General features: G+C 45.1%; 1 protein-coding gene across 1 annotated transcript in view; it reads left to right on the forward strand.

Moving 5' to 3' along the window:
* Window positions 1-14064, forward strand: part of necab2 (N-terminal EF-hand calcium binding protein 2) — a 101568-nt gene that overhangs the window by 41309 nt on the left and 46195 nt on the right. The window contains exons 6-7 of the mRNA XM_070907956.1: window positions 11563-11699; window positions 12046-12167. Of these exons, the coding sequence (XP_070764057.1) occupies window positions 11563-11699; window positions 12046-12167 (259 nt within the window). The remainder of the gene's footprint in view (window positions 1-11562; window positions 11700-12045; window positions 12168-14064) is intronic.

The following is a 14064-nucleotide window of genomic DNA, read 5'->3' on the forward strand; positions in this document are numbered from 1 at the left end:
GGTTCCAGAAAACAATTTTAATTGGCTCTCCGGCAGGTGGAGATAAGTAACGGCCCCTCCCATGAGGACTGTGTATGTCTGTGTGTGTGTGTGTGTGTGTGTGTGTGTGTGTGTGTGTGTGTGTGTGTGTGTGTGTGTGTGTGTGTGTGTGTGTGTGTTGGGGGTCGTGAGAGCTGAAGCAGGCAACAAAAAGAGAAGAGGGGGAATTCATTAAATCTCCTGTCCTGTCTGTCCTGGATAAACGCTGTGTTTAATGAGCCACTCTCATTAGCGCTTTATTTTTTCAAGCTTTCACTGAGCGAGCCACCACATTCGTTTGACAACTCCACAGGCGCACACACACACACACACACACACACACACACACACACACAGAGTTTCTTTCAGACGAAAATCTTGTTAAGCTTCTCTTTTTTTCAAAATCTGTTCAGGAAATTGTTTCGCGCCGGTGAGTGACCCCCCATGAGCTTTTTAGCCGCTCCTCATCTGACTCCTCCTCCCCACCTTCTCTTCCTCTCGCCCCTCTTTTCTCTCATCGTCTCCTCTTTCATCTCCGCTCTATTGTCTTCTTCCATCCCCAAGCCATCGCCGCCTCCCCCAACCTCATCCTCTTCATCCCCTCCTTTCTTCATGAAGATTAAGGTGAAGCGGATCACGGCGGCAGAGGGAGGCCGTACACAATAACGTGTGATGAGGAGAGTAACAGGGGAGGAAGATCGATGGAGGAGAATGGGCAGAGCACAAAGGGCAACAGGGAAGAAAAGGGGAAGGGGAGAGTGGGTGAGGCAAAGGGGGTGTGGCGAGAGGTTGGCAGGAAGTGTAGATGGCGATGAGTAAGAGGATGAAACAGAAGTCAGCGTGTAAACCATCTCAGCTGGCTCGGTCAGTGGGCACAATATGAGTTTGCGTTGTATTCATCATTTATTCATCAGGATTTGATGGGATTTCGGATGTAAATTGTGCATGTGCAGTGCAGCATGTTGGGACTGCAGTGGTGCACAGTCAGAGCTGAGCCTGCGCTCTTGAACTTTTATCCGTGTGAGAGCTAGATTGATTTTCAAAACGCTTAATGTGATCATTTTCATGGTGCCCCAAAACTGCCAATGGGCAGCCAAAGCTTATCCGAAAAAGTAGAAGTGAATACACGAATAATATTTATAACCAACCAGCCGGTACGTAAGCACATGGACACACCTAACTAATTCTCATGTTAGTAAAAGGAAATGTGGAATTGTGGTAAGGAAAATGTTGCATGGTTGAAACCGGGGATAAAAAATAATGATTAAACGTGTGCGAGACCAAAAGAAAAAGACAACAGAAGTTAAAAAGATAGAAATTTGCTTGTAAAAGATAAACAAGAGTCAAGCACATTGAGTGAATTGAGTTGGACTTTAATACTACAGCTAACACACCGTGAGCAGTTACGTTGTCAGAAATACAACAGAAGAGCAACTAGTGTAGTACAGCTCTGACACGGCTGCTGAAGAGTGAACAATAAACAGTGAGCCTGATATCATTAAGATAATAATGAACAGTAACGCTTGATTACATGCATTCCGCTTTTCCCGTGAATCCCCTGTGCATGTGAAGGCAATGGCAGACTCCGCCACTAACAATGAAAACTGCCACGTAGAGAGGTAATTACCTAAATACATTGAATAGCTATTGCTAATAAAAATGCGAACCATAAATGGCATTGCAAAAAAAAAAATATATATATATATATATATTTTCCCTCCATATTTTCACTACTAACTCCTTTCTATGACAATATGAAATATACAAATTGCAAATTTAAGGGAGGAAGAAACATTGGGTGGCAAAATCACATCCAATCTCCATGTAGTTGTTTATATTAAGTTGAATTAGCTCAGGTGAAATATTATCAGCAGACGTCTGCCTTCACCATAATATGATAATTTGCTCCAGAATGTGAGGGCACTTTATAAATTTCATACATGGCAGGTTTAATGATTACAAATTGCTGAATGTCCCCAGGTGATTTTACTGCACAGGCAGTAGTGTGTCCTCCTGAGTGTGCGTTTGTAAGGCTTGTGTGTGTGCCAGGAGTTCAGTCTGGGGCACTCCTGCACATATATTAAAAACACATGTATCACTAAGTGGTGTCAACCCTGATATCCCTCGGTCTCTAGAACCAGGGTTACTGTAACCAAGGAGCAGGATGCTGTAGCCAGTGCGCTGGATGCTAAAGAAGTCGAGTTAGACTCGAGGAATGAGGAGAGGAGGCAAGTGGGGGGGGGGGTTAATGATGAGGAGAAGTGAGGGTGAGGAGAGAATTTCAGAAAGGGCAAAGACGGAAACAGACTGGAAGAGGGGAAAGAGGAGGTAGAGTTAGGGAAAATATAGAAAGGAAATAGCGAAGGAGCAAACAAGAAGCTGAAGGAAGTGTAGGAGGTGATGCAACAGAAAAGGAGCTAGAGATAAGGCGAGAGGTCAGACACAGTGAGAGAAGGAGGTGAGGGAGGTCAGACACGCAGCTTGACATCTTTCTCATGGCTGCCATCGCTGTCTGGGTGAGTCAGTGAAACGGACTACTGATCCCATGGTTTCATTTCATCATTCAGCTCCTGAGTGGTCCATTACTTTGCTAAACCACTCCACTTCAGCATGGTCTAGCGTGTCTCTTTCACCGAAGACTTTTCTTTGCACTGGCACACGACTGACTGAGCTACAGACAGAGCCACCGATAAGACTGTTTAACGTTTAGCGCTCAGCGTAAGCAGAGACGCTCAGCGCCTCGTCGCGCCCCTGCCGTTTGTGGCAGAGCGTAAATATGCAGCTTGTTGACCTTTTATATATATATTTTTTTTTGTGTGTTCAGTTTAACAAAAGGCTTGAGTACCATTTTGATAAGGCAGCAGTTGATTTCTAGCCTGCAGACGTTCCTGGATCAGAATCAAACCACTTTGATCTCATCAGTGAAACGGCCTGTGCCGTAACAGTCGTGGCCATCATATTACAACCCCTCCCTCCCCTCTCTCTCTCTCTCTCTCTCTCCTGCATTAGCATTGTAGATAGAGTGTTTCCAGTCAGCTCCTCTCAAAATTGGAGCAACAGTGCAGCAGAGGAGCAGCCAGCGTGTTACCGTAAGATTGCGTATTAATGTGTGTACGCCCGCCTCTCCCCTGTTTACTCTCTCAGGGTGTCGCTCTGTACGGAGCAGAGGTGGACATGTGAGCGACGAATCCACCAAGTATGCGACTGAGTGGCTGCATCCGCAGTGTCTCCGACAACTGTTAACGCTGTGGACATTAATAATTTGTGTGTGTGTGTGTGTGTGTGTGTGTGTGTGTGTGTGTGTGTGAGAGAGAGAGTGAGAGAGAAAGTGAACTGGCAGAGTGTGTGTGTTGTGTTGTCAGCTGGGTGTGTGTTGACTGATGAGGTTACACCCAAAGCATGAATAATGTAGAGGACTGTAGGAGTGAGAAAGAGAGAGTCAGAGTGTGTGTGTGTGTGTGTGTGTGTGTGTGTGTGTGTGTGTGTGTGTGTGTGTGTGTGAGAGAGAGAGAGAATGAGAGAGAGAGAGATGGAGAGAGAGAGAGAGATGGAGAGGTGGATGGGTAATTGGGTGGAAGGAGAACAGAGAGAGAGGAACTCCACTTAGGGATTTAATATAGAGTTGAGAGAGTGAGAAAGTAAAACACACAAATGAAACAGAAAGCTCAACACCATACGTCAACCTTCGTCTTTCCTTCTTCCTCTCCTCTCTTACCTCCCTTTTCCCCCAGCCCCCCCCCCCCTCCTTCGACCTCCACCCTCCCCCTTGCCACCCACCATTCTCGTCGCTCTCTCTCCGAAGGCCGACGAGACTGGCATGATATCTGAAGAGTCTGTATGTTTCTGATGCCTGTTAGTGGGCTCGCCTTCTGTTTAGAAACAAACTCAGGCGCGCTGCCTGCTGTTAACCACGTCCACACTTCCAACAGTTAGATCTCTCCAATAAACCAAATATTTGGTAACGTATCGTCTTTTTCTTTTTATAGCTGCGTTCGGTCCTGACTGCAGACACAAATGTCCCCCGTGATGATAAGTTAACTCGATTTAAAATGTCTTATACTGTGTGTATTTGTATGTGGTCATAGCCTCTTTCAAGTTATTCTAATATCATATGTTTTGGTTTGTAAGCTTTCTGCTTTCTGTGGCTCACATACAGTTTGTGATGATAACTTTTTTTTTGTTGAAACAATGGTCCCTTGATTTCAGACTGTGACAGAAACAGGTTTCTCATTTCTAGCTGCTGGCTGAAATTACAGCTGTAGTACTTAACAATATGTTTTCACCTTTGACATGAGCTACGAGAGAAAAGCGTTTTGGAATGATGACTAACCAATGAGTTGGGCAAACATAACGCTGCCTTGGCTAACGGCTTGCTGGGGTGTAAACTTGAATCCATTTCTTACAATTTTTGCTCCTACAAACTCTTTAATTGCCAAATGCACACTGAAACATTGGTTTGTTCAAAATAAGCAGACAAGAGAACGGATAATTAGCACGAGTAGCTAATGATGTGTTTGAAAGAAGAAAAGAAGGCCCTAAACAACACAGGATGGACCACAAGATGATGCCAAAGATGATGCCAAAACTCCCTAAACTTGCAGAATGCTGTAGAAAATATACTGTATGTTCCATGTTTGACCTTTTAGAGTAGGTTTTAATGTAACGCTGGATCTGATCTCTACCATCTGGATCACAATCACAGCTCTCATTGCCTTCTCTCTTCACAATTAGTAGCTGACAGATTATTATTTACCTGATTCATTAATAAAGTTATTTATCCACTAGCTTGCACATAGAGTATAGAGTACTGTCTTCACACCTTAGAGGGAAGGTTAGTCCTGTGTGTGTCTATCCTGTCTGATTTATTTCTCTTTCTCTAAGCAGCTACAGCTACAAACAGTGGCCACAAAAATCCAAGCAGAGATTAGATGCTGATTGTGTGTGTGCGTGTGTGTGTGTGTGTGTGTGTGTGTGTGTGTGTGTGTGTGTGTGTGTGCGTGTGTGTGTGTGTGTGTGTGTGTGTGTGTGCCTGCCTGTGTGTGTCCATGCGCAGGTTAGTGTCCTGCTAATGGACGGGTAGATGTCTCCAGAGGAGGAGCAGCGGGTGGTCAGTCGTACTAGTCCACCATTAGTGCTCAACCACACAGACACACACTTTCACACACACGCACAACCATACACACACACACACACACACACAGGCAGTACACACACATGGATGAACTCTCTATGGTCAGCAAGTGTTGCAGCTGGGATGTCTTCATCACATGAGGAAGCCAAGATGGTACAGTGAGAAAGGATGGGGGCAGAGAGGCTGAGAGAGTTTGTGATAACTAAGGGAGGCCAGGACAGTGAGAAGGGAGAAGAGACATTTTAAAGGAACGTTTCTCAGTGCAAAAGGTCTGCTGCTCAGATATCATTTCCTGCATACTGCTAAAATGGTGTTGCTTAGAGACATATTGACTGGGGTTGCTAGGGAACCATTTTAATTGGTTGATGTGTGAAGCTGAGGCAGGGCTGCGGGGGGTTTTCGGGGGTAGCGGGCCAGCCGGGGGAACTGCGCTTGTGCTTCCTAACACATCAAACCTCTGTTATCCTGGCAGATAGAGACCTACTGTGGGGAGGCACTGCTGGTTCTGCTCAGACTGGTGAAGGAAAAGCTGACACCTCTCTGAAAACCAACCGTTTTCCTACAGTAGGCAATTCAGACTTGATGCAACATAAACAACTTTTATTGGTTGCCATGGCAAAACAAGATCAAAACCAATAAAAAAGTAATACAGATTCTAAAAATAGGCAGCCCGGGAAGCCTCCAGAGAGCACACCTGGGTAGGTGTAGATGTAGGCGTTGTACTGCCTGAAGCTGAAGACCAGTTGAAAGGAAGAACAGAAAACTGCTCACAGTGCACTCTCTTCTCTTCTCTTTCCCTCTTCTTTTCTTCAGAAGCCAGAAGAAATGAAGGAGGAGCGGGGTATCGTCCCCTCCTTTACAACTCCTGAGCTGGAGGAGCTTGACACTATTGGGAAGAAAGCTCTGTTATTCCAGCTGCGTGTGTTGCACACTCGATGGGTGCTTTCACACCTGTGGTTGGGTTCATTTGAACCGCTGTTGCCTTTTAGTTCTGGCCCTGTTCGGCTTCACACCGACTTTTTACGAATGAACCGTGAGCTGTAAGCTCGAAATCATGTCGAGTTTCGCTTTGAACTTAAAGTAAGGGGGGTGCGGAGTAATGTAAACGCACATGTGAACATGTGTGTAATCTACAGTGTTTTAGAGTGGCATGAGCTTTTATTTTGAACAGCGCAGGAAGCATGGCTTGATCTGGCACACCTTGATGGTTATTTACAAGTATTTGCAAAGTTTACACCTAGAGGGATGGTCCCATAGTGTAGGGCTGGACTTTTCAATGGAGTTGTATATTTTATTTTCTGACCTAAATGTGGGGCAAGGGAAAGGCTCTTGTCCTTTCCTCTCCTCTCCTCTGAGAGCTGATTGAGGTGCCGTGATTTCCCTCCTGTGAGATTGATCAAGCTCCTTCAGGCTAAGCTGAGGGATGTAGGGAATTATCAGTGGATCAATACCAACACTTACATCCCCTCTCCCCCCCGTCTATCTCAGCGATGGTCAGCTTGCAACACCTTCAAAATGCCCCGTGCTAGACACTCCAGCATTTTGGGAAGGCTGTTGTGACATTATGACTGAACAACACTACAATCAATTACATGACCCCAATCATTATCCTTGATTGGGAGTAATAGAAGGAGGAGAGAGCCTCTCACTGTCTTGCAGTAGTATTGTCCCCCGAGGCTCTTATGTTGACCTCTGAGTCGATGGGATTCCCTGCTGTGGCTTTATGAAGTACAGCAGGAGAAGAGCTGAATATGGCTGAAGAACTGTAGAACTTACAAACGGTAACAGTGATTGCTTGTGTACATGATTATATGCAGGATTGTCCTTAAAAGCAGCCTGTTCAATAGTCATCAATACAGACTGAAAGAAGGTTATTTACGTGAAGTGAGTGAATTTAATTTCGATTCTCTTTTGATTTCGATTTTCTGGACAAACAATACCTGTGTTGTCATCTACGTCGTCACGGCGAAGGGTCTTTTCAGAATAAATGACTTCGCTTTGACATGAATATGTTTTAAATTAATATATCTAATTTCTAACGCTGCTAAAATATTAGAAATATTTATGCTTTATCATTTAACTTCTTTGTCATAGCATACACTAACATACTCTCTGTTGAAGCTCGAGTATTTTCCTGACAAGATGCCAGTATGATATTATATGGCTGGTTTGAATATACACTAAGTGCTTCCTGTCCAGAAGTGATTTGTTTGTGAAGTTCATCAGTCAAGTTGAAAAGAGTCATTAGAATATTAACACTCTGTCTGAGTGAAAACACGAGGGCATGAGGCCTACATCCTTTGTCACTTCCACCCCGCTACAAAGCTTCTGTATCCCCATCTGAGACACTGAAGATGGAATAATTTCCCCTAACTAGACCAACCTCTGTAATCACTGATTACCACCTTCTGCAACCCCCTGTAATCAGCCACCGCCATCTTATCACAAAAGACTCTGTGTGTTGGCGAGTGTGTGTGTGTGTGTGTGTGTGTGTGTGTGTGTGTGTGTGTACACACGCTGCCAAGGAAGGCTGTGCCATCCATGTGTGCAGATGCGTAGGTGAATGATAATGAAGAGATTTGTTGTTAACCTGAGGAAGATGAGAAGACATGCACAAGATCTGACGCACATACACACACACATACGCTCGACACACACTCACAGGCTTGGTGACCCTGCTGGCGCGGTCAGCTACTCCCACCAGATTCAATTTTGTCAGATCTCGTAAAAAATCATGTCACCTCCACTTTGTAATAAACTGATGCTTAAACTGACTTCAGGGCATATTGCAGCTGTGTGTGTGTGTGTGTGTGTGTGTGTGTGTGTGTGTGTGTGTGCTATTTCAAACGAAAGCCTTCGGTGATGTGTGAGAAATGACAATGTTGAACCTCGTGGGTGTGATAAGTTCTAGAGAGCTCTGTCATCAATCATCACACAAAACCAGGCACATCAAGACAAGCGCGGGCACACACACACACACACACACACACACACACACACACACACACACACACACACACACACATTCCTCCTGCATTGTCCTCACATCCACAAGCACACACAGATCTGAGCAGATAGACACACATACACACACACACCAACAGATGCTAACAATAATACACACTGTAGGTAAGAGACGGCGTATCTCCTCCTGGGTCAGTGATCTGTGTGAATTATAGATCACAGCTTTTTCTATCCCGGGTTGTGTAGCCGGGCCCATGGGACACGCTCGGGCTGAGGGAGAGAGGGCATGATAGACACATACAGGATGGAGAGAGAGAGGGAGAGAGAGAGAGGAGGAAAGTGAGGGGAGCAAATCTGTCAAAATAGAATTTACAATTTCACACAACGCGCTACTTTTTTTCAGTCGGCACAAATAAACTCACACTGCGTTACTGAGTCCGTCCTCTGCGGTTTGGATGTTCTGCTGACGCTGGATTCCTTGATTCTCAGAAGCAAAGCTGGATTACCGACCGGGCCGGGTCCTCAGAAATTGAGGGTCCCCTAAAGGCGTGAAGTGTGCGTCGACTGGTTTATGCAAATGTGTTGAAGTACAGTGTCAACTGATAAGGCCCACTTTGTTACCTGATCTTGAGGCCCTGTCTTGTGGAGGATCCTTGTGTAGTTTATGATTTCAGGGTTTTTTTTGTGCTCATATGTTTCACAGAGAGAGAGCACAAGTCGGGAATTGTCAAATTGCTGAGGTGGTTGCTTTAATATTTCATTCGTACATGTCGCTTCCAGTGGCACCATTACTTATAATGGTCATTCAAATCTAATCTCTCTAGCCTAGTTTGAGTCCAGGCGCATAAGCAGTCAAGTGTTAAACAGTTATGGTCAGCAATCATACACACACACACACACACACACACACACACACACACACAGGCACACGCATGAACAAGCACAGATACATGTACAGTATGTGAGCACACACACCCCCTCTCCCCCCGTAGTGTTTATCCAGCTGAAGATGTGTCTGTGCAAACCCATACTTAAGCTTCACCTCCACATCATCACTACTCAAAGGTCACAGCACAACTCAGCCACAGACTGGAATGCAGCCAGTGTGTGTGTGTGTGTGTGTGTGTGTGTGTGTGTGTTGTGTATGTGCAGTTGGCTTCACTCTGACCATAAAAAAACAAGCGAACATGTTTCATTCCTGTCTCAGCTTTCACCAATCGGGGGAGCCTTCCTCCACCATCCATCATGCCTCTAATCATTTCTTCTCCTGGATCTATAACCGCTGCACGGTTACCTGTAGAGCTCCACCTTAGGGAATTTCTCAACTCTATTTGTTTCATTGTATCGTTTGAAATAAATGTAAGCGCTTAACCTGCATAACTACAAGAATACATCAGCACGCTCAATATGCCAAATAAATGGCATGCTGTATCAAGAATCTTTCAGCATTTTCTTATTGAATGATTAAGTGCCCGTAATGGACCCATAATCTCCTCAGGAAAACTGCCAAATCTCCTGTTTGTCATCTGTTCACTCAGACGTGCGTCCCACTTTGGTAATTGAATCCCAGCATGGTAGTCATCAGTGAGTCAAGCCTGATCTCTGTAACCATAGTGATTTCTGTTGGTGGCGCCACAGACAGTTGCGTGTTTTATGCTCCGATCTGATGCTGTTGAAAACCAGAACGAGCTGACTGCACTGTTACGCACACGAGCCGATGAGGATGAGCCTCCTCCTAAGTCTGTGTGTTTGTATGTTTGTGTGCGGACACGTGTGTGTGTGTGCGTGAGTAAAAGCCATTGACTTTGATAATGGAAGTCAATACTGGTCTGTGTGATTCTGCGTCTCTTGGGAGCGTTTTGTCTTTGATTAGAGCGCAGCAGAGAATGGCTGACTGCACAGGAACCTTAATTGTCTCCCTGAATCACCGCGCTGTGACTTCTGACGGTAAAGCTGACATGACCGATTGACTCCGCTCTCTGGAGTATATGTAGTCAATTATGGCCGGGCGTTTTTGTCCTGAGGTTTTCATGTTATTCTGACAATTCTGTGGCCTTAAACATGTCTGAGAGGCATGTGAAAGTTTTAGTTTCGTAGTTTTAATCGACATCAAATGTGAAATATCAAAGTCAATTGACTGTTCGCCATGCCCCCCTCCCCCTTAGTTACCATTGCTACACCTGTCAAGCTTTCCATTTTCACACATATGCAGTGTAGTGCATATAGTGGCAGATTTACCACTTGAAATTCATGCAAATTTTTGAATCAAGTGGTCCTTGATGAGGTTGACAAAAGGAGGCTTTTCACTTCCAGCGAGTGACTGTTGATTGTTCGGCTGAAAAGGCAACTGTCGCTGTTAGCCGGGCATGCAAACAATTGCAGCTTCCATTAGAGCAAGCAAACACATAGTGTGTCGTCGTGCACGCAGTTCTGCCCTGAGCAGAAATCCGAAGCTTGACAGGCCTGCTGTGCCTAGTTACGGTAGCTAAGCTATGATTGGACAGTCGCTGTTTTGGGGGAGGTGTTTCAAATCCCTAAATGATTAAAAGGTGGCAGTGATAGGGTAGCTATTTACAGTTAAAGCAGGAGCTCCAGTCTTATCTGAAACAGTCAACTCCTCCGATAGTTCACCATCTTCACCCCGTCAGAAGTGCAGCCGTCCTCTCTTTTCGTTCCTCTCTTTGAGAAAGTCTCGCTCAGATTGATACAGTTCAAACTGTCCACATTCACAGGTCTGTCACACAAGTTACTTCTGTTTCTGGACATATTTCCCCTCAAGGTTTCATTGCAGCAGCTGTGACAATTTAAAACAGATTGATTACCTATGGATCAATACGCTTTGAGCTGAATGTTGCGCGAGCTACAATGCTCAGTTTGTCTATGTGAATCCGTATTGTTTAGAGCAGTGACTGAAGACTCTATTGATTTCCAGGTTTGGTCATAATGCTGTTGTGTTTAATAAGAGAAGGTGGATAGTTATTCCCGCTGAATCTGAATCAATATGCAATCAATAAACCCACTAAACAGCACTTTTAATTCCCCACGGGTCAGACTTTGAGTTCAGACTCTAAAGTTTTTATGGTTTACATCAGGCCTGGAACAAACTTTCAGACCAAAGTCCAAACAGTAAATCAGAGAAGAGGAGGAGATGGAGGAGAGAGTGAGGGAAAGGCACTCGTCTATTTTTACTTGTTATTTTGGCCTCCCAGCATGCTGCCTGTCCACCTTGAGAATCCCTTCAACCGTCAAATGGATGCAAGGAAGGAACTCAGAGAGATTTATGTTGGAAAATCTTTTCAGAGAAGAGAAGGGAGCCGAGCGAGAAGCAGGGAGGCTTCCACAGGCTGTTGATGTTAAAACTTTTGACAGAATGACTCACTTTCACTTTCAAATACGGTTTTATCAATTACATAAACACGATCATCCTTTCCCCCCCCCCCCCCCCTCAGGTTTATGAGAGAGGAACCAACGTGGAGCAGTTTGTGACCCGTTTCCTGCTGAAGGAATCAGCCAATCAGATCCAGTCTCTCCTGAGCTCCGTGGAGAGTGCCGTGGACGCCATTGACGAGCAGCACAGCCAGTCAGGGTGAGCGCAATGAGGGTATCACTGTGTCAGGCTGTTATGTGTGGATATTGGGAGTGTGTGTGTGTGTGTGTGTGTGTGTGTGTGTGTGTGTGTTCATGACCGTACACATGTATCATGGCATTTTGTATACTCATTGTCAGCGGTCATAATTGAAACCAGGAAGTGTTTCAAGCACAAATCCTTTCTGGTTAAAAAGTCTGTCGATCTCTCTCTCTCTCTGTCTCCCTCATTCCTCTTCTTCATCCCCCATCTAAATTCTTTCATGCCCCCCCCCCCCCCCCATTGTTTTTTCATCAATCTAATTTTCCCACCCTTCTCTCTCCTACTCCCTCTCTCTGTTTTACAGTCACCTACCTGCCAAGGTGAGCCCACGGATGTCAGAGAGGCGCGAAAACACCGTCCCTGACTATCCCCCTAACAACAGAGTCAGTGCCAGGGAGGCTGTCAGGACCATCAACACTGCTTCAGGTGACAAACACACACACACACACACACACACACACACACACACACATACAGTACACATACTTATACATTGCAGCACCTCCTCTGACTTCATGGTTGGAGGCCATCCGTCATGCGTTCGTGTGAGTAGCCTCATATCCACCACCTTTAGTGAGGGGACATCACTCCTGGTGAGCAGAAATCAAACTCTGACTGCCACTCAGCAGTTTGTCATCCATTGTACACACACACACACACACACTCACACAGTCTCATCCCAACGTGATTTATTCTCCATTGTAAAACACCTCAATCAGCCACCTGCACAGGTCTGATGTAGCTTTCCTACCGCGGTCAGGGCAGCACAGATAAACGGGCTGAAAAAACGAGGGAACAGGGTTTAGAAGGGTGAAAGGGGGGAGGGAGAAGGAGGGAAGGAAGACAAAGATGAAGGGACAAGAAATGGTGAGAAGGCTGAGGAAGCAACGGGAGGAGGTAGAGACTTGGTTAATATGTCTCTGTACGTTTTAAAGTCAAACCTGTGAGTTTTTAGGAGTCCAGTCAGCACTTACTTAAAATCTGCTATGTAGTGCTGTTTTTATGAAGCGTGCGTGTGTGTGTGTGTGTGTGCGTGTGCATTACAGCAACTAAAACACACACAAATTGATTGAGGCTGGTGATTCTCTTTGAGGCTGTGCAGGACCCTCATTATTCTTTCTCTCTTTGTATACATTTGGTCCTCTGTCACTTTTACTCTGTTACAGTCATCCTCTCTCTCCCCCCCCCCCCCCCCCCACCAGCTGGTAGTTAACGCTGCAGCGCACGCTCACCATGACACTTTGCTCCCACTCGAACAAATTGCTCGCTGAAGAAATGACACTTCAGAAGTCATTGAGATATGGCATCTCTTTATCGCAACTTCACCGAAACAAAAAACAATACAGTTGAGTCGAGGCTCGGCGACAGGAAGGGCTCAAAGGGCAGCAACAAAACATAATCAATCACTCCTCAGATGTTGTTATTGACAAGTGTCTGTTAAAGGTGCTCAGTGCTGTTGTTTCAGGGTCAGTGTGTCATTTTGCCCGTGGAGAGCAGGGTTAGAAAAACTGATGGCTAAACCATGGCAACTTAAAGTCAGCCTGAAAAATACACCCACTGTGGTAAACGCTGTAAATGCCACTGATAATGCATCTCTTCTACTTTTTGCCATTTGCATAGCAGTGGCCAACAGTTTGTATAACAACTGTATACAGTAGAAAGCATTGTAGAAGCTGTGTGTCCCAATAATGAACACCTTTAGATAGCAGCACTGGTTCACTGTTGTTACGTCATTAAACTTAAAGGTGCTCTGTGTTGTGTTCCTCACCGAAACGCTTTGTGTGTGTCCTTAACAAACACGTTGAATGCATTTCCTTCTTCTTAAAACATAGCAAATTATTATTATCCTCTCAATTTAATAGACCACGTAATTGTTTTCCCCCACCAGCTACAAATTGTCTCCGCTTAACATTACTCTATGAGCATCAACCTGCAGAGACCTGAAACATGTTCTGGACAGGAAGTCTGCTCCACGTTGGTTCCTCCCTCACAAACTCGGGCAGTGCAGCTGTTAGCAGGTAGCGTTTGGAAACTCTCCTTGTTTGCGTGCTCATGCTTCGCGGTCTAAGGTTTGAGAGGTGTGGAACAGTGACCTTTTCAAAGCAAGAAACCTCATTCTCTTAATCCTTCACATAATGTCATGACTGCTTGTTCTTTGTCGTAGGGGTGGAACCATTCATTCAGCCGTATCAATGCGTCAATTTGTAATCATGCCAATTCAACTGCATTGGTCTGTTAAAAGAAATAACTCGATTGAATCGCTTCGCCTCAGCAATAATCAATATGAAATGCTTTGGCTATTACTGGCAGTACTTTCTATTTT

Source organism: Enoplosus armatus, chromosome 6 (assembly GCF_043641665.1).
Source record: "Enoplosus armatus isolate fEnoArm2 chromosome 6, fEnoArm2.hap1, whole genome shotgun sequence".
NCBI lineage: Eukaryota > Metazoa > Chordata > Actinopteri > Centrarchiformes > Enoplosidae > Enoplosus > Enoplosus armatus.